Here is a 20,602-nt window from a genome sequence, read left to right as displayed (position 1 = left end):
TTTATGTGTGTGTGTGAGAGAGTGATTCGGTGTGGCAGTGGATGGCAGGAAGCATACGTTCCCCGCGAGCAGAGAGCAGTGTCACAGGGAGTGGAGCTAACACACACACACACACTCATTCACTGAAACTCTATCACACACTGAGGCTTAAACACAGACTTTACTCACAGAGACAGGAAGGCAACACATGCACAATATACCAACACACACATTAACACATACAGTACAAATGTGTGAACTGTTTTTCAAACACACACACACTCACTCACCTGCCTGCTCACTGACAAACAAACCTGCACTTTATTGTTGTCACACATCGTTATTGTTGAACACAATAATATGTGAAATCAACACACACTCAAAAAAACACTGTCACTACATATTAAGACGGACTTCAGGAATAGCAAACCTGAAACATAACCAAAAAACCAGATCAGCAGAGATGCTGAACAACATGATTGCTTTGTGTAACATAAGATCATTTTCTCACTAATAACATCTGAGGACTTACACTCACACACACACACACACACACTGTGTCTCTCTCCCCTCACCTTTCTCCTACACACTGACACAGGCTGTGTTGCAGCCATCAGTGTGATGCTCAGTGCATAACAGTTTAAATGTGACAGAAACCAAAAGGGTGAGGAGATTAGTCATTAGTGTGTGTTTGTGTGCTTGAGTGTATGTGTGCCATAAGTGTACAGTAACATGAAGTGTAAGTGTGTCAGCACAACTGTATGTTTTGTATGAATGTGTGTGTATTATGGTGGTTTCTGATTCGTTATGTGTTTTATTCTCTTTATGTACTTTTAAAACTCTGTGTGTGTGTGTGTGTGTGTGTGTGTGTGTGTGTGTGTGTGTTTGTGTGTTTTGTCCTGTTTATGCTCAGGCCTCTGCATTAATATGTATATCTAATGGGCATTTATGGGGCTGTCTGCATGCTTATGCATCCCAGAGAGAGAGAGAGAGAGAGAGAGAGAGAGAGAGAGAGAGAGAGAGAGAGAGAGAGAGAGAGAGAGAGAGAGAGAGAGAGAGAGAGAGAGAGAGAGAGAGAGAGAGAGAGAGAGAGAGAGAGAGAGAGAGAGAGAGTATACATCTGAGACCTTCACCTGCCACCTGTCTGCATGTTTGACCTTCCCCTGTCTCCTGTGTGAGAGTGCGTGTGCGCCTCTCTTGACCTCTGTTTCTCCCACAATGCCTCTCTGCTCTTGCCTAAACCCTAAGCTCATTGTTTATGCACAGTTGCCTGGTAACAGACAACTGCTGTTGCCAGGCGCCCAGGTGTCCAAATAGCTGTCAGAATGACGGATGATTGGCTGTCGATTGGTGCTCTTATTTTCTCCCTCTCACGCACACAGACCCAAACTCACCTAGATGCATATAAACATGATCTGAGTCCCAGTGATAAGGACACACACACACACACACACACACACACACACACACACACGCACACACACACAGAAAGTCATATCCTCAGTCTCAGTGCCGTGATGATTGGCTGTCAGGAGAATATGACCTCGATTTGAGCCTGCAGGACTTGAAGTTGTAGCGTGAAGTGTGTTTGAAGTGGCTTGAAGTGACATGTGGTTTGTGTGTGTGTGTGTGTGTGTGTGGGTGGAGGGGGTGTGTGTGCGTGAGTGTGTTCAGGAGTAAGTGAACTGAGCGGTGAAGTAGGTTGAATATTAAAAGTGCTCCCTTGGCTCCAGACCTGGGCAAAATAGCACTTGAATATATTCTAGATGCTTGAAATAACTCACCGAGTGCTTGATTTAACTGATCTCCACTCTCAAGGCCATTCCAAGTTTCTGGTGAAGCTGAAACTGAACACACCCCAAGTCCTTTAAATGTTACCGCTCAGTTCTCCCATTTTCATGTAGGTATTATCCCCGTCGCTTAACCTTTAAACTGTGGCGCTCAGTCAAATGGTATCAAGAGCCAAATTGACTCTAACTCCTGCAGGGGTGAAACTCTAAAGATGAACGTGCAGACGGCAGCACAGGGCTGGATATTTAGCGTGACTCAGGTCTGAACTCTTTATCATCAGCACTACGAGTTATTTGATGTGTCACATAGGAGTCATAAAGAGATATAGAACCTGTGATTCAGCCTTAGTTAATGAAAAATAAGCACATGGCGATGGAAAAACGTAGATCGGCAGGTGGCTATTGCACCAGCTTCATTTTAAACCAAATAGTTCAGCAGATTCTGCTTGGATACAAACTGAGATCCTCCTTAACAAGATTCTTGGTCTGGTTGTTCAGTCTGCAGCTTTCGTTCCTGCCGTAATGAACAGAAATACTGTACAAGGGCAAATGTGTCAGAGTTTAACTTAATGGAGCCAAACAGGCATGAAAACACAAAGAAACCTCAGATGGTTCATGAAGGATTTTAAGCAACTTGTGCAAAAACATAAAAACCTTTTAGTTTATCATTGGACAAGTTAAAGCCTTTTTGTTTGGAAAAAAAAAGTATTTGTGTTTTCAGTTTATTTTTTTATCTGATTTTCCCCATTTTTTTTGTTTGTTTGTTTTTTTTATTATTTGCCCCATGTCATAAAAAATGTATTTACAGGCTCACTAGAGCAATGGTTCCTTATCGAGAGAGCGAGTTCTCGGTGAAAACAAAGAAAAACATCCTTGGGACATAAAGAGGAAAAAATGGAATAAATCACATTCAGAGGAAATGCAGAGATCTCCCCAGCCCAGGCGACCTCAGCCACAATGGATTCTGTAGGTGTGAAGACTGCACCTTCAGAATGAACAAAACCAGGCTAGAAACACTGAACAAAAGGCAAAATCTAAACTGGTTTTACTAAGAAGGGAAAATAATGAGCCTAAACTTTTTAAAAACCCTCAGCAATAGACAAATCTATCAATAGCTGGAGATTCTTAATAATAAAGCATCTTTTCAACAGCTAAAATTGAAAGTCTGTATCTCTAATTCTCATCTCTTTAATACATCCAACTTCTCATGTGCGTTTCTGCCCAGTCTCTGCTCTTTCTGTCAATACTCCCCAACTCTCCTCTCAAATCCATTAAAACTTTCATTAAAATATTATTGACATAACCTGCTGCGGCACTTTCGGTCTTTACCACGTCGCCACCTAAAAGATGCAGAAATAATGAACAGAAAATATCAAGGTGCCAGTTAATGTTAACATGTTTAACGTGTCGGGAACAAGCCTGGACAAACATGCGTCATATATCAACATCTACTTATGATCCATAAATCCTGTTTGTTCCACAACGTGACAGATGTTTGCAGATTGTTGTTTCAGGTATTCAGTACAGTAGAGTTTGTGGTAAATTACAGGAGTCAATAGTAATACTGAAGAAAACATTATGCTCGATTTTTAAAAAAAAAGCAGCCTCCTCAGTGATGCAGTGTTTTTACAAAACCTTTAAAGTTTAAAAGAATATGAGGATCAGTATCAACAGAAAGCACAGGCACATCCATTAAAAACGAGAGCAAAAGCACCAAACATCTATAATGGTAACTAAAATATGTCCAGGTTTGAAATTCTCACATTTATAGACAAAGTGGCTGTTTGGTTAATCAAGAAAATAGCACAATGTTTGCAGCACTGGTCATAAAACTAATATGTGTGATATGTGGCCACCTCAGTGTGGTTATAAAAACCTCATCAAGGCCTTTGTTATTTCTGTTGATTGTGTGTTAAAAGGCACTTGGTCCAATATACATTTGCATTTAATTATATTTCTGCAGGCTAATTGACACCCAGGTAACCTGGACCAGATATTAGTCCACCAGAGAAACACTGGTTGGTCTCTGGGGCTATTGGCTAAATATAATTAACATGCCAAGTGTAATCTACTGTGTGCTCTGAGAGCAGAGGAGTAATAGGGGCCCACAGCTCATTGTAACTCAGAAGCCCCTCTGCAGTTTAGTCTGTTCATGACAATATGTTGTAAGTTGTTTCACGAACGATGATTTAAGACTTTAAAAATATGAACACAGGTAGTTTCTGACACTGTGGCCAACACAAAGAGACAATTCACTGTGTTGGTGGATCAAATAGCAGATTTTCTACTCCAGACTGAGCACGTCCTCCAGGTCCTCTTGACAAAGCTCCTTTGAAGCACCTTGCTTTGCTCCCCCTCCCTCCCCTGCTCGGCGTGATTTGATATAATTTGACTGGGTAGGTGACAGCTCTTTTAAGAGAGGGGACAACTCTAAATGTCAGCTTCAGTGTGTTTACACAAATGGAGGAAAAGACGCAGTGGGGCCAAGGAGAGGAGATAAGTTCAGCCAGCGTCTTCGCTCCTTGTCGTCTCTCTCTTTTCGTCACCGTTTGCTCCCTCCTCATCTGTGTTTTCTCTCTCCTTTGTCCTCCACACCATCTCTCCCCGTCTCTGAGTGTGACCTAGTTTGATCCTGAACGGTTTGGGGGCTGTCTGTCTCTGAGATAAACTCATTTGCTCTGGATCATTTAGAGAGCAATGCCATTTCACTCCCCTCATCACCCCCTCTACCCTCCATGTTATTTGGGGAAGCAAGCAACAGAATGTGCCTGCATGCGTATGAGTGTGAGAGTGTGAGTGTGCATATGTGTGCAGTTTAATCTGTTAAGTGGGTAGAGACATATGGGGAGAAAGGCCAGGAAAAAGCTCACGCACAGAGAGCTGTCAGAAAATGAAAGGGGATCTTTGGCTTCAGATAAGGTTGTGAAGTGTTGCATATCCAAAGATATCCGTCACACAAACACAGAGAGCACAGATAGGCAGATTTATTCAAAAAGGTCACGCTGCGCTTCAGCTTGCGTGTAAGTGTGTGTGTGTGTGTGTGTGTGTGTGTGTGTGTGTGTGTGTGTGTGTGTGTGTGAGAGCTGCACTGTGCAATGGGATTTTAAAGATCCCATCAGACCTGCATCCCTATTAGTGCCATGAGTAGGCGCAAGTGTGTTTTATCGTGTGTGTTTTGTTTCCCTGCTGGCTGCTGGAAACGCCACACACTGTAGAGAGCGGCGGGCTGGGTGGCTCTTGTGTCGTCTCAGAGGTCTGATGATGGAACTGTCTCAAAATCATTTCTGATTCTTCCACTTTCCCACTTATTCGCATCAGCCAAGTCGTCGTCTAATGCAGCCACAATAAGCAAATCATTTGGCCTCCTCATGCTTCCTTCACCTTCATTTTCTTTTGATTAAAACAGCTTCAAACATTAAAAAGAGAACTCAACCCTCTCATATACATACTTATATACTTAGACTTATTCAGAATCTCTTCAATCAGCCATGGAGAGAGTCTGTATATAGGTTGATCAATGCATCGTTAGCAAAGGGCTGATTTCAAGTTCCTGACATTTACCATTGATGTTTTAGACCCATTAAAATAATTTCAGTGACAAAACTCCTTTTGTGCTCGATAAAACTTCTGGTCCTTCAAATTTAGCTTTTTCTTCAATCTCCAGAGAAAAGAACTCACCACCAAACATGCAGTGGATCCAGAAACTGTTTGAAAAACCAGGAGCAGCTTCAGACCGACGGTGGCTTGCAGTGGGTATATGTTTAAAAGCATGTCGGATGCAGGACACAGAACAGATCTGTAAATCTCTATAAACAGAACAGAGAGCAGGACTGACAGCAGGACTGACAGCAGCCTAAAACCTTTAACTGTCTGTGTATATTTAGACCGACAGATGAATTAGTCACGGGAGCAAATGGGATGAAATAATTTTTTTAGAGCATCGATGCATCAGAAAACACCAGTGTCCTGTTTCCCCGCAACGGCACACAAGGACTGCTTGGTGTGATGAGTCATGTCAAAACGCTGTACATACAAAACAATGAGCTCTGCTGCCTGCTCCCATCTCCACTCTGTACAAGCACGTTTCATTTAGCATCAGGCCCCACCGTGCCGGGTTCCGGGTTCTGCTGTCTTTTATCAAGCACCAGAACCTCAACACTGATGTTGATGGTGAAGTTTTACCTCAGCAGGGAACTTTTATCTGTGTGCGATTGAATTTGACACAAATGGAAAGACGTGGCTGTGTTGACATGCATGGACTTTATAACTCTCTAGTTACATGTTCGCAATTTTTGAAATGAAGCGTTAAGGAAATGAAAATACATTATTTCAATTGATTTGTTGTGATAAATCATGTATATTAAACCTACTGGCTGCAAGTGTTATTCTGTTCATCCCACTTGTTGACTTACATCATGGTAAAAACTAAGATTTTCCCTGCAGGGGACCTGTGCGGTGAAGAGGTTTTTCAATGTGAAAAATCAGCTTTAATATGCAACACATCATTCAATTATGCAAATCTTCACAGAGCTTCTCTCCTTCTGTTTCCCACTCACCTTTTCCTACTCTTCACCCTCTCAATCCCAGCTCTACATCTTTTCTGAAGTGCCGTGCTGGAAGAAATAAAGATGCTTTTAGCCTCTGAGATTATAATCATTCCTTTTTTATTCATTATAATTGCTCGCTGATTGCAGTCATTTCTGTGCACTCATAATTTTAGTCGTGTTTTTAGTTCTTGGTGTCCACACACCACTCACCATATTTATGGATTCCTGTTTTCTCTGTGTTTGTGTGTGTGTGTGTGTGTGAGCTAGTTTGTCTCTTTTCAGAATTGGTAAATGTGAGAGGCTGCAGTAATGTTGCTGCCGGGATGGGATGGGGGGAGACGGGGGTTATGGGGAAATATAGGTGTTTTTGTAAAGGAAGGACAAAGCAACAGAGACATTTCTCATGTTGGCACAGCAGCCGAGAGACCAAGTGAGCAACAGACTGCGATAGAAAGCGACAGACTGGCTGTGAAGAGGAAAAAAACAAAGTGATTGAGAGACTGTGTCTTAACTGGAGGCAAATAGTTGTACAGAGGCTGAAGGACAAGTGTGAGAGAAGAGACAGGAAGTGGTTAAAATGCAGCAGGAAGGTTATAGAAAAGTGAAAAAGCAGGAAATGTGCAGAGGGGTTGTGGGAAACTGAGAGTGAGAAAGAGAAGCTGTCACTCATGGCCTCCCTCAGGAGTGTTTAGACCTTTAAAATCTCCTTCTCTTTTTTCCGCAGGCCGCTAACACTCGTATCACCCCACTCCTCATCCTTCCTTGCCACCTTCCTTCCCGTGTTTGTCGCTCCTCAGCCCTACCACCTCCTTGAATCGCAGCCCCACTCTAATTCCCTCTCCCCATCCCTGCTTCACCTTCACACTCCTCTGTTTCACTGTCTTCCTTCCTCTCTTCTTTAGCTCCTCGCTGACTTCAGATCCTTATATTCTTTCCTCATCTTCCCTCCTGCTTCCCCCCCCCCAACACTGGAGCTGCTATTTATAGACGGACTAACTGTACACGAGCGTGACGTTCAGGAGAGAAGCAGGCAGAGTGTAAGGCAATGTGTGATGTGTATATGTGTGAGTGAAGCATGGCAACAAATTTCAGTAGCTCAATCTGATGGTAATCTTTATTCATATGCTGTCACACCGCATCACAGTCTTGTGTCCCACTACATTTCAATTATAGCAAAAGTTCCCTTTAAGCTCATGTGCGTCCGGAGAAAAACAACATGGCCTTAAAAAGTCTGAGGCAGCCGTTCAATCGGCTGTGAGTTTTAAAATGCTCACTTTGGAAATGCCATTTTATGGACGGGTGAACAGCAGCACCAGGCTCAGGCTTCAGTTCTCTCTAGCATCATTCCAGTGGTTATTGTTATGATTACAGCCCACTGTGTCCTCACCATTTTCTAAAGAACTTCTGGGCTTGAACTTTTCCAGGTCTCTGGAGACGTTAATGCAAAATTACACAAAAAGAACCGTAATGCTGGGAAAACTCGGACATGACGCTCATAGCTCGCTGTTCTCTCTGACTCTCAGTTATGGCATGTTTTACAACATGATGCATCACATTTACAGTCTCTAAACAGTATGGCATCCGTGCATCGTAATTTTGTTGCATTAATTCGTTTAGTTTAGTTTAGTTTTGCAACGATAAGGTGAAATGCCAACAGTGAAGTGTCTTAAAGCTACAGAGTTTTATCATCAACTACAGTAGAATCCAAACACGACACAGTTTTTCTTGACATTTACACTTGGAGATGGTGTGTGTGTGTTTGACTCATCTGCTTTTTTTAACAGACATGCGCTTAGTGTTTGGATTGAGTCACGTGTTCTCACTATCATATTGTAGGCTAGGATGCTCTTTGTTTAATCCCATGGTTTTTCTACAGTCAGTACAGACTCAAATGTCAAAAACAGCCATTTTTCTCATGTTAAATAGCATTTTCAATAGATAAATCCTATTATAGGTACTATCGATATAGATACAGGATATGTACTATCCTGTTATTTTCACAGACTTACAGCCTTTTCATAGAGAGTCACATCATGCAACCACAAAACGTGACCTTTACGTGTTTTACTGCCTTCAAATTTGACCAAACTGGGGACAAAACCTTAAAAATCAGAAAAAATTGTTCCCTTTAATTTCCTTTGCTGCCTTTTAGCTCGTTTGATCTCATGTGCATCCTCTGCTCCGACAAGTTTTCGAGCTTCATATTTCCCATTCTGTGACATGATGTAAAATAATAATGACTGCCATGGGAATAGTAACAACAAGCTTAAAAAGCCTAACATCATATCCAATTTTAAGTACAGTACTTGTTTTGCAGTGGGTGTTTGGGAGTTTGGTTTTTAATAAATGCATGTTTCTCATCCATGTTGTGCAGCAGAGAGAGACGGTTCAGTGCAGGCCTTGGACACGCTGTGTTTCTCTGATGGCTAATGCAGCCCACACACTGGAGTGTTGGTTATAAGAGAGCAACGGAGCGCTTTAGACAGAGCTTGTTGTTTCAATTTCATTTAAATTGCATGTGCTACAGCAGCAATTTCTTACCACTTGAGTGTCACATAGATAATAGCCTTATATCTGCAGATTTAGGGTGTTATGCCACCAGGCGATGGAGTGAGAAATGGACAGAAACAGATCGAGCTAAGCAGGAGTGCTGTAGCATGAGTATGTACGCCAGCGAATTCCCACCCACTCATTTTTTGATCTAAAAAGCGGTGAAAGAGTATGAAGCCTGGGCTATTGACTTAGCAGTATAAATGTTTGATAATTCATATAAATATTCTAACTCCTGCAGGAGCTGGTGCTGATTCACTGACGAGGAAATTGAGCTGCGTGTTAGACAATGATGGAATCTAATGAAGGTGAATGAAAGCGACAGGTGTAGTCGTCCGGTGTTTGTGTGTGTGGCAGAAATGAAAACGTGTTGAGCCCTCGACAAACATTAAAGGTCAGCGGTTGTGTTGACTCGGTGCAAACTGCACATGAAAGATTTGAAAAGTTGCAGTGGAGTAACAGAGTCATGTGGTCCCTGTTGGAGCTCAAAGATACATGAATGGAAACACTTTCTGGTTGTTTTGCTGCCCACGCTGCCGTTCTGAACTTCAACCAAAATCTGAGCTGAAGTTAGAAGCAAAGTCACAGACATGCTAATTCCCAAATCGCTGGCGAATGTTTAAAAAAGCCTGAATGTAAATCAGAAGTACAAACCTACCTCCGAACACGCGCCACAGTTCTGTACGGCCCTTTTGCTGAAGAGGAACACCCATTGGATGTTTCTGCCATTTGGACCGGATGATGTTGATGTTTTTAAAGTTTGTTACATAAATAAACACTAGTTAAAGCTGGTTAGGGTTTGGTACTTGGTCACAGTTTAATCTCAGTTCTCCTGCACTAAGTCAGACTCCCCAGACAGTTATCGACCACCCCAACCTCCAAATCCTGACTCTATACTATAGCTGACACTATATTATAGTTGCTGTGCTGCCAAGGAGCCCTGGCACTGATACCAGCAATGATATAATTAATAATGATTCTAGACTGTCTGTGTAACCTCAGGTTAACATTAGGTCACAACATTTTGTTGATGTTTCCCACCTGACATGGTAGCTTTGTATAGAAGTTAATTACCAGAAAAACCACAGACGTGCTGCAACAGACTTGGGCAGTAATTAGTCCAGAGTATAGATCAACAGTTTTTTACATGCGGGATATGGTTTGAGCTCTGTGAGTGATAATCATGGGGATCCTCGGGGTCGTGAGGAAGCAACCTGATATCAGTTGTTTGCCATCTTTCTACATCTTGACCGTCACTTCCACTTGCTTGCAAACGCCATGTGTAAACACAGTTAAGTCCGATTGGATTTGACTTAAACTCCATGTTTTCTCTGCCATCAGGTTTCAATACTTCCCCATGTTTCCTGTCAGCATTTTAGGAATAAGCAGGTATAGATAGTGAATGGAGGGATTCAAATAGGTTTTATTTTTTGAAACCTGTTGGCAAGAGCCCTCCAGCTGTCTCGTCCGACAAGACAGACTTCTTTTATGACAGAAAAGTGCAAACTGAGCACCCACAAAATCAGAGTTTATTTAGCTCTTCATGCTCTGACCCCGTGCACCGACAGCACGGAGGAAACAGCTTGAGGTTCTTTGGTTCTCCTTCACTGGTTTTGTTATTATTAAGCTATAGCATATTCTCATTATCCGTTTCCCAGCAGCAGGGCATAAAAAACTTTTTGAATGACATCTGGTCCGTGCATTTCTACCATTTCCCTTCTGTTGTGTTTTCTGCCTTAATTCAAGCTGCTGATAAGGGCAGGTGGATGGAAGCCCTTCTTGTTGCAGTGTGATGTTTAACAGCTCAGGTTTGCCTGCAGTGAGAAGAACAGGTGTGCTTGATGAGGAAAATGTGTGATGCTTTCTGTCTATTTGTGGATGTAATGAGTATGAAAGGTGTGAGCGTGTTCTCGGTGATGTTAACACTGGCATCTGCCCTCAGAGAAAGTCACTACTTCCTGTAAGCTGCTTGCTCTTAACCGCCGTTCTTTGACCAATTAGCTTTCTGCCCATGCAACTAATCCCACCCCCTCCTCCCCCCCGTGTGGCCCTTTTGATGCAGCTCCACCTCACGTTGCTTCTTGAAAAGGAAGTTTGTTATCGCCTGTCAACATCAGTGGCAAACGTCGCCGCTGTAAACTTTGGTAACACCATATCACACAGAAAATGAGCTTTTGATATGTTCACACACACATCGAGGGAGTAAGGAATCACTTTCGTCATACGCCCTGTGTGTGTGTCAGGGGAGGGGGGGGGGCTGTGTCTGCTTTGCCATCATTGTGTATTCATCCTGTTAGTTTGCATGGCTCCTCATCCTCAGCATCATCTCTGTCTCACCTTCCAGCCTCCAATCTTTCTCTTCCTCTTTCCTTTTGTTTTCCCCTTTATCTCTCTCTCTCTCTCTCCTCATGCTTCTCCTCACTCCCTCCTTCCTTGCCGTGTGTTTGTGAACTTGAATAACTGAGACTTGCTCCCTCTTGTCTGTCACCACTGTTGCAGACATGGTAACTAAACTCGCACGTACTCGCCGGTGGATTAGCCCAGACATGAATATGCAAAGATGGCCTCACTGAGCCTCCCTGAACCAATCTGCATGTTCACCTCAGCTATCTGTCCATTTATCTGCAACCACTCATTCTCTCTCTCCTGGAGGACTGTGTAAGCTTGGAGCAGAGCGCCACCTGCTGGCGAGGAGGAAGAGATGCAGCAGTGTTGATATGATCTGACATGCACTCAGTAACTCATGTGTATCTAAAAAGGTTTCTTTGAAAAGAGTTAGTCTACATACATAGCATACCTTCATACATAGCATACCTTCTCTCAAATCCCAAGCAATATCCGACTAAGCATGTAGTTTAATGTTTATTTTTTATGATTATTTATCAGCAGCTGAAGCTTCTGTGGCCACCTACAAACAATGGAAGTCAGGGGTTTAAACAATATGATGAACAAGTGTTAAAAATTGTTTAAGACCAATGAGAAAATAACTTGTCTGTTAATCCAAAGACTCCAGCAGGAACTATTGCCTCTGTAGACTGAACCTTTAGACCGTTTGCTCTTTGTGTGTGTGTGTGTGCGTGTGTGTGTGTGTGTGTGTGTGTGTGTGTCCTCTCCTGGCCCCTTCAGACTAAGTGTTTTAACCTGAGAATTAAAAGCAAATGAGGATGAACAGCTTTCACACATAGGAGAGAAAGGAAAGTGTGCTCTTGATGCAAATTAGATTTTAAATGTATAAAATTGCATTTAGAATATTTCAAGAGCCCTAATTAAAGGGAGGGTCAAGCTATTGAATGTGCAGTGATTACAATACTTTTTTCTTAGAGAGAAGCACAATTTTGCTTCATTTTAAGTGAATAATCCACTATCAGATAAATGTATGTGGCAAAATTAAATGAGTTGAAATCATGGGAGCAATTATCCTTTTATCATTTCAGTATCAAACACAGTGGAGTGCTTTTACTTCAGTGGTACTGATGAAAATACAATTTCCTAAAAAAAAAAAAAAAAAAAAAAGTACAACAACCTGTGAAAACCATCCAGGCCTCCCTTTGTTGTTCCTGCCAAAATTTCTGTTCTAGGCAATGATTAAACAGAAGCATCCACAGTTGTTGTGTGCTGTGTGCAGCTGCTGTCAGCCTTTTTCTTTTAAATAAAAGCACTACTGTAATGAGAGGCTTTTACAGTCAATTTGGATGCCTCACCGCCCTGCGGAAATCATAAACAGCCTCTTAACTGAAGGGAGATGCGGAGGTCAGTGTGCGACTCAGCTGATGTGAAGCTGCATCACAAAGATTTGTGGCATTCATGATAGTTAGTGTATGACAGACAGCCCACAGCGGCTTTCGTTTTATAAGAGCTCATATTGGATTCTTTATGTTTGAGCGACTGTACTTCAGTGTCACATCATAATTGCAGCACTGATGCTGGGTAGAAACCTGACGTCTGATCACCTGCATTAATGTTACATTTCCTCTGGGCTTGTCTTCTGATGGTTGTTTTACTTCTATCCCATTAAAATCAACCCTGCTGTTGTTGTGTGTGTTGTTTGTTTTGCAGCTCTTGCCGAGCTACAGTTAGTAATTAAATGCTGCTTACTCATATGGCCACAGACTATTTTCTCTCAAACAAACTTGAATAGAAAAACACATAAAAATACAAATATTGCAAGTGAGCAACGCTGAAGTGCCAGAAGCAAACACATGAAATTTAAATGAAAGGGCAATAAAATTCTCTCTTCTTTTTTCTCTGTGTCGTTCAAAGAAGAGCGGAGACAAATCACTTCAGGCCCACCAACAGGAGCCGTTATCGGCGGCATCCTCGGTTGCCTCGCCTTCATCGGCATCATCATCGCCACCGCCTTCTTTATCCGCAAGCGCCAAGAGGATGGAGAGTAAGTCTTCATTAGCAATTCTGCATGTACTTTGTTTATTTAACCTCCTGAGCAAAAATTAATCTCCCCCTCCAGGACTGAGGCTCATTAAAACTTATTACTTGTGATGAGAGAACCCAGGAGAGGTAGCTCAGTGACAAATCCTGACCTGAACTTTACAGCATCAGGCCGACTGGGGATTTTACTCCCAAAATGCCTGGTCCTCAGTTCCCCTTCACCCTGTGCAATTCCTCCCCTGGGCTGCAGCTGTAAATAGGAATTTATAAAGCCTTCCCTGCTTTAATTCCAGCTTTAAAGGTGACTTTCCAAATTGAAGCTCTGTGTAGAACAAGGAGGGTAGTGTACTGTAAATTTAACAACCACACTCAGTTCCCTGCCTCGCTGCTGAGTCAGAGGGTTTAGTTAGATTCACGTTTATGCTGCAGACAAGTTGCTGATGCTCTTATGAGCAGCCACTTAGAGTGATGCAACACTCCTCCCATCCATCAGCTCCACCCGCTTATCCTTCAGAGTGTCGCAGGGGCAGAGCTGGATCCAAGCTGGACAATGGGCGAGCAGCAGGGTCACATCGTGTCTCATGGCCAGGGTCTTTATGTGATGGATTATGTGCTAATGTCGTGTTCACCTGATATTGTTCAAGCCATAATTGTGGACGTCCAAGTGAGAAAAAGCATTCAGGGATTTCTGACAGCAACAACATCATCCACACGTTACAAAGCAGTAAACAAATTGTTGCACAATAGCTGCAAATGCACAGTTTTTATATTCCTCCCCTAAGACTGATTTCACCTCCTGCTTGTTTTCTGGTGTTAAAATCTTTAAACAACACAAAAAGTAAATTTCAGCTGATTTGAAAGATACAAAAATGTCTATCGCGCTTATTATTTTCAGACTTTTCCTTCTGTTCTCTCTCTGTGGCCCAACTTTCCGTCTGCGTTATACAAAGAAATCTGACGTCTTAACGAAGCCGTGATCAATAACATATTATCTCTGTTTTTTCGTCCAATCAGGGGCCCTCCCAAGCACAAGCCCCCTCCCCCCATGAAGGCAGGCAGTTCAACAGAGATGGTGAGTGGTCTACATGGATTCTTTATTGTCACTGCGATTTTAATCTACACACACAAACCACACAAATACACACACACACAGTCCATTTGGGCAGTCATAATGGGGCTAATGGCTATTGATTGGAGATCTGAGTTGGTTTATGTGTGTCGAAATAATTACCTTGGTTTGTAAAGAGCTCCATTAGAGTGCCTCCTCCTCCTCTCTCCATTTATTTTATTCCATCATTCTATCACATTTTGTTGTGCTTGTACCACATTATGTAATGAGACTACAACTCCGCAATTTTATGTTGATTAGATGTATAAAAGACGACTAAATGGCCATAAATGCCTTGGCTGCAATGGGGTTCACAGGGTTCAACAGTGAAAGTTTATTAGACGTCTGCACAAAGTCTGAGAAACTTCCATCTGAGGAGCATGAAAAAAAAAAACCAACATTATGTCTAAAGCTGTATTTGCATGTACAAACGAAGCTTCCTGTCTTTGAAGGGAAGGTTAAGGATTGTCCCATGTCTCCATATGCAAGTCACTTTCCAGTCTTTTAAGAGTCTGAATCTCATTTGAACTTTTTGCTTTCAGCGTTGTTGACGCTAAAGCCAAACTATTACATGTTTGAGCAGTGCACATAGACAAAAGCCTTATTTCTTTATTATTTGAGATTTCACTATTTCACTAAACTTCAGACTTGTTGAATGTTGTTGCCCCAGGTAAAGTCTTCCAGCAGCCAAGCGTCGAGTCCTCATTTTTATCATATTTTATTCAGGCCTTGAAATAATTTTACTAAGCAGGTAGTTTACTTATAGTCTGTCTGATCATCTGCCTGCTTGTGTTTGTTGCCTGGTCTCAACTATTTTTAGCAGTGTGATCACATTCCCAGATCTCAGCAGTTACTTAGGTGACTGCGGTGCTACCATAACTGATAATATCGATTGCCAGAGCTATGAAAAAGAAGTTGTAATAAAAGCGAGACTGTGTGATTGTTGCTGAACAGCAGCCACTGTGGCCGCAGGGCACTGTCACTGTCATTTGCCAGGGTTTTCTTGACTCAGTTGCTTTTAACACATCGTGACGTTTCTTCCTCACAATGAAGTTAAACATGAGCAAAGATATAGAAAGTTCAGCGGATTTGCTTTTTGATTTATTAATGTCAGTTAACACAGCTCGTTAAAGTTTAATATTAACAGTAAATTTACTTTTTCATGCTAGTTCAAGTAAAAACCTTAAACCCAGCTAGATATGTGTAGTCTCTCTTTATATCCTCCTCTTCTACCTACAGTGGTTAACGTAAACTTTTGTCTTCTCCACTCGGCTGTGTTTCGTTGTGTTGTTCTCTGTTTCGTTGTGTTGATGTGGTTTATGTGCATGTAGCTGAACAAGTCATCAGGGCCCATGGCCACAGAGACAGCACCACTTAGCCCAGGAGAGGTCTACTACGAGCCCACAGGGGGAGAGCCTGTAACGGTAACTCACACACACACACAAATATAACAGTGACACATGCACCACATTCAGTCAAGATGAGTTTTCCAAATTGTATTATTGTGCTCATGTAATCATAGTTTGTTGATGGTATTTAAGGTTAAAGACTTAAGGTTTTCACTTTAGAATGTGCTTTGTCCTTAAGGGCCACCGTACGTCGTTTTTACACACATGCTCAATGAATAAATGAAGTGACAAACAGTGAACATGGTTTAACGTTCAACCCTGCAGAACATGGATGATGAGACCACTGGAGCCCTGAATGGCGGCGCTCCTCCCGTCCTGGACGACTCGGCCAAATACGACAACCGCAACGAGCTCAAAGACCACACTGCCGACGGTCACCATGGCAATAACTTGGATTCATCCAATCATGAGCCGCCGGCTGCTAACATTGCTCGTGGCGAGAGTTTTGTATCTCCTCCCATGTACGTGTAGCCGTGGCAACCACAGCATCTCATCATGGGCATGTAGGCAAGTTCCAGGACACCTAAATTTGCATGAACAGCAAAGGCGAGCACACTTGTTTTCACACCTAAAAACCCATTTTATTATGCATTCAACTTTTAAAAATGTTAAACATTGAACTTCCACACGGTGACATTATGTAGTTTATTTTAATCAGACTCATTTCAGGGAAAATATGGGTTAAAAATGTTTCACATCTCCCCATGAAAAACAGCTTTTTAGCAGTGTTTTTATTTCTACTAAAGGATTACTGAGTAATGGGCATATTAACAAAAGCTGTTTTGTTTCTGTTTTCTTTTAACTTTTGCAGATGGATGTGTCATTCAGAGTTTTAATGATCATTACCTTTCAAATATCTGGTAGACAAAAAGCAAAACTAGTACACGTGTTTTCAAAGCAGTTTAAGATGCACAAACAGCAGTTTCCTGATATCTGCAGAGCCAGATAGCTATTGAAATCATATGTGAGCTGCATATGAAGAGGCAGGCTTTTACAATGTGTTAATTACATGGTTGAGAGGTGTTGCAGTGTAGGTTAACTGGAACACTCACTCAGCTAATTAACACAATATTATATGCAACATACAACACCCCCATCACTAAATCTTTGCTATGCGTGTGGCTGCCAGTCAGCGTCTCTTCTGTTTACAGCTGTGGAAAGTGACTTTACATAAGGATAGAGCCTCAACCCCCTGTTGCTGCCTTGTACTGAAAAGTAAAAATACCATCTTTAAAATGCTTTTAAAGTACTTCAGTTCCACGGTTGGTTGAGTTTAAATTACATATAGTTGAAATGGGTCCCAGGAAGTCTAAAGCCTGATCATTTGGCTCTCCAGGCAGCTTCAATTAATCACACAAGATGTTTGAAACTATTTCATTTGTTTATCAGCTACTAGAAAAACAAACAGCCTTTCCCAGTCATGCCCAGGCGATGGTCCAATACAGAAACATTCCAGTTTATTATGTTGTCAAAGGGCATCCCTGGACCACAGCAGCTGTCAGTGTGCCGGGCTGCTCGTTAGCACTAACGAAGGGGAAGTGACATCGTTTTGAGTCTCCTGGCAACGTTACATGATTAAGATTCCATGATTCATATTTGCTGTTGTTAATTGCAAGAGTTGGTGAGGGTCTGTGTTGGAGAGTTTCAGCAAAGCACACACACCACATGGTTCTTACATGTGTGACACACACACACACACACACACACACACACACACACACACACACACCAGTGTTTGTATTCAGTCACCTTTAATAAATGACACGATTAAGGTTGCAAAAACATTACAAGGAATGTATTTTCAGTGTGAAAATGCTCAGCATGTATTGGAGAAATACTGCCATTACAGCCATTTTAACAGATTAAAGTGGCCACACGCTGATATATGCAGAGCATTTTGAATATTTAGGAAACATGCATTCAGTCAGGTTTAAATAAAAAGGGAACAAGGGGAGCAACAACTATGCCTGGCTGAATCAAAGATTGGTCTTTACAGATGTCAGATGGTACCAAATGATGAAAAGTGGTGTAAATATTACTGATACTATTGATGAATAATATATTGTTGGTTAAATGTGTACACATAAAAAATAAACAAGTCTAGGTGTTATCAGTGCCTGTGTACAGGGATGGAAGTTTGTTAAATGTCAAATTAAGAGCATAAAAAAACAAAGTGTATATTACTATTTTACTTTTCACGGGTACACCGCGGTCGTCACTTAATACTGAACTGTTTTATTTGAGTATATAAAAAATGAAATGGTGTGGATTTTACTCCTTGTTCATATTACTCTGCATGGCATGATCGGTGATGTTGAAACACTTTTCCCAAGGCTGTTTGCAGAATAATCTCTTTCATTTGTAAAAACATTTTTGAATGTCAAAAAAAAAAAAAAGAAAGCTGTTTTTTTTATTTTTTTATTATCTCCATCTCAAAGCATCTATCACATCCATGCACACCATGAGCACAAGACCAATTTAAGTTGAGAGAGCGGGAGTTTTTTTTTTGTTTTTTTTTTTTTGGCTTGGCAGGCTGCCTGTTTTTTTTTGTCTTTAACATTGATCCAGAAATCCAGTCAGCATGGAATCATCATCTGTCACAGCCACACACAGGTTCGGGCTTTTCTCTCACCATGCTTAATTTTGAGCTCTTGCTCGAGACGTCATGCTGAACAAATCTTCCTGAGATATCGTGTTGACGATGTGACAACAGGCTGCAGCTGACCGCACCATGTAAAGTCACCTGCAAAGACTCATATTCAAGTGGTGGATAAAGTGCAGATCTGTAAACAGCTTGTTGACAGGTGGAAAGGCTGATGGAGCTGGCAGAACAAGAGCAGACACACGTACGTGGAGAAATGAAACAGACTCATAGGATAAAGACATAAAAGAATTAAATGTTAGTGGACTGGAAAAAATTACATCACCACTGCTTTCACTTTCTGCAACGTGAGAACTAAATGCCATATTTTAGTTTTTCTAACGTGTGACAGTCACATCTTAATATTTAGATTTGTTCATATACTGTAGTTAGTGTCATGATAGTTCTACGCTTTGCTACCTGAAATACTGCGACACCTTTGATCCACTGGTGGGTTAAAAATGAAAACTAAAGGTCTTAGTGTTTTCTTGCTGCAGGTTTATTTGCCAGTTTCAATTGGGTCCATCATAATAAAACCACATTATTGTGTGAAATTCAATAACTGTAGAACGTCAATATTATATCATGTTAATCTGCAGTAGAAAATCAGGACACATGCAGGATGAATAGGGATTTCTACGACAGCAAAACACTACAAGTCTCTGACATGTTTATTTTGATTAAAGGGAATGTCTGCATGCTGCATGGATCTATGGGAATAAAGATATTTCCTTGTTTTGCAAGAGGAGTCGTGCCACAATGACAGATATATTTGACTCACTTATATGGCGCAGTGTGAGACAATCACATACAACGTAACAGAACAAAAACTGTCGTAAAGCAGAATTAAGTCTGATGGTTTTTGCTCTTTTGCCTGTAAATTAATTTCCCAGAATGAATGAATACTTAGTTTCCTGTGGATTAATGTGTTTAATGGGTTTGCCATCAGGCTGCTGTTGATAGACTGAGCAAAAGGACAAAGACAATCATTGGGACCTATTATATCAGACACCAGTGACTCAGAAAAAGCATTTACTGATGAATTTAAGCTCTGGCATTTCATTTGGAGGATTGTTCAGCTCTACCCAGAGCCTTGTGTTTAACAGAGCTGCTTCACTGAGCTTCTCTTGAATTACAATTGTGAGATCTCCAGGAATAGTCTTGAAGCTGCCTCCTGAAAGAGAAAGACCTATGAGCCCAAGCTCGGTTTACAGGTTGTATTCTCCCAACTGCAAGAGTATCAAGGTGATATGCAGGCCGAGCATTGATTTCAGATGGATTAGCTGTTAGATCAAGGCTCTGGGTCCATCCCTTCTCTAAGAGCTAGTTGGCCAAGCTATTGTGGCCTGCCCCCCCCCCCCTTACGGGTTCAATGCCAGAAACACAAGCTGTGAATGTCAGCGATAACGCTGTTCAGTCTGAATCCTCTCCCTCGTTTGTTCCCTTTCTTTTAGCGTTTTCTCCTCTCCGTTCTCTCTCATTCATCCATTGTCATCACAGCTTTTCATCACGGAGCCAGACGTGCCTTCTTTATGTTATTTTTAGCTTTTCAATTCTCACATTTCTTGTCAGACAGTAGAGCAGGCGATGCAAGGTGGAAACACAAACAGAACAGGTTTGACATTGATGATGGCAATGCTATAGAAAAACACACACACACTGGAGATGTAATCATGTTTTTGAGTGTTTATCAATTTTCCTTTGTTTATTGTGTTCATCACAGATTGTATGCTTTTTGGGAAACCTATTGTACATGTTTTACAGATCATTGTCTTGTCAAATAAAATGTAAACGAAAAGAGCAAGAGGTGTTGGTGGTTATTACCACTGTCGGCCTCCCTGGGGCCGAGAAAAATAACCTGAAGAAACAGCAGAGCAGCGTCCTGCAGATGAGGTGAGTCCAAACATCTTGTTAATAATATAAGAAAATCACTAGTGTCAGCTAGGTTCAGAAACTCAGAAATCTCTGGGTTTAATGGAAATACCTTTAATACATCCACTTATTTCCAAGAGTGACACAAAGAGATTGAGAACATGCTCAGGAATGTAAGTTAAAGCATCTACTCAGTTTTTTTTGTTTTTTTGTTTTGGATTTCTGGCCCAGTGCCCTGTCTTGTGGTTCACTCTCTGCTCTCATAATATTGTGTGGAATGAACAAAATACCTAAAAGCCCACAATGCATTAGCTACGTAG

General features: G+C 41.6%; 1 protein-coding gene across 2 annotated transcripts in view; it reads left to right on the top strand.

Annotated features, from left to right (window-relative positions):
* The window catches only part of pvrl2l (PVR cell adhesion molecule related 2 like), a 222,471-nt gene extending 202,425 nt beyond the window's left edge, over nucleotides 1–20,046 (top strand). The window contains exons 7-10 of one of the 2 annotated variants that reach the window (XM_026299770.1): nucleotides 13,130–13,256; nucleotides 14,267–14,324; nucleotides 15,692–15,784; nucleotides 16,034–20,046. In XM_026299770.1, coding sequence (XP_026155555.1) covers nucleotides 13,130–13,256; nucleotides 14,267–14,324; nucleotides 15,692–15,784; nucleotides 16,034–16,240 — 485 coding nt within the window. In that variant the 3' untranslated portion in view covers nucleotides 16,241–20,046. Of the gene's footprint in view, nucleotides 1–13,126; nucleotides 13,257–14,266; nucleotides 14,325–15,691; nucleotides 15,785–16,033 lie in introns of both variants that reach the window. The other variant, XM_026299769.1, reaches the window with a different exon arrangement.
* Nucleotides 20,047–20,602: the final 556 nt, after the last annotated feature.

The sequence above is a fragment of the Mastacembelus armatus genome, chromosome 11, assembly GCF_900324485.2.
Source record: "Mastacembelus armatus chromosome 11, fMasArm1.2, whole genome shotgun sequence".
In the NCBI taxonomy this organism is placed as follows: Eukaryota; Metazoa; Chordata; class Actinopteri; order Synbranchiformes; family Mastacembelidae; genus Mastacembelus; species Mastacembelus armatus.
This window is presented reverse-complemented; position numbering and strand designations above follow the sequence as displayed.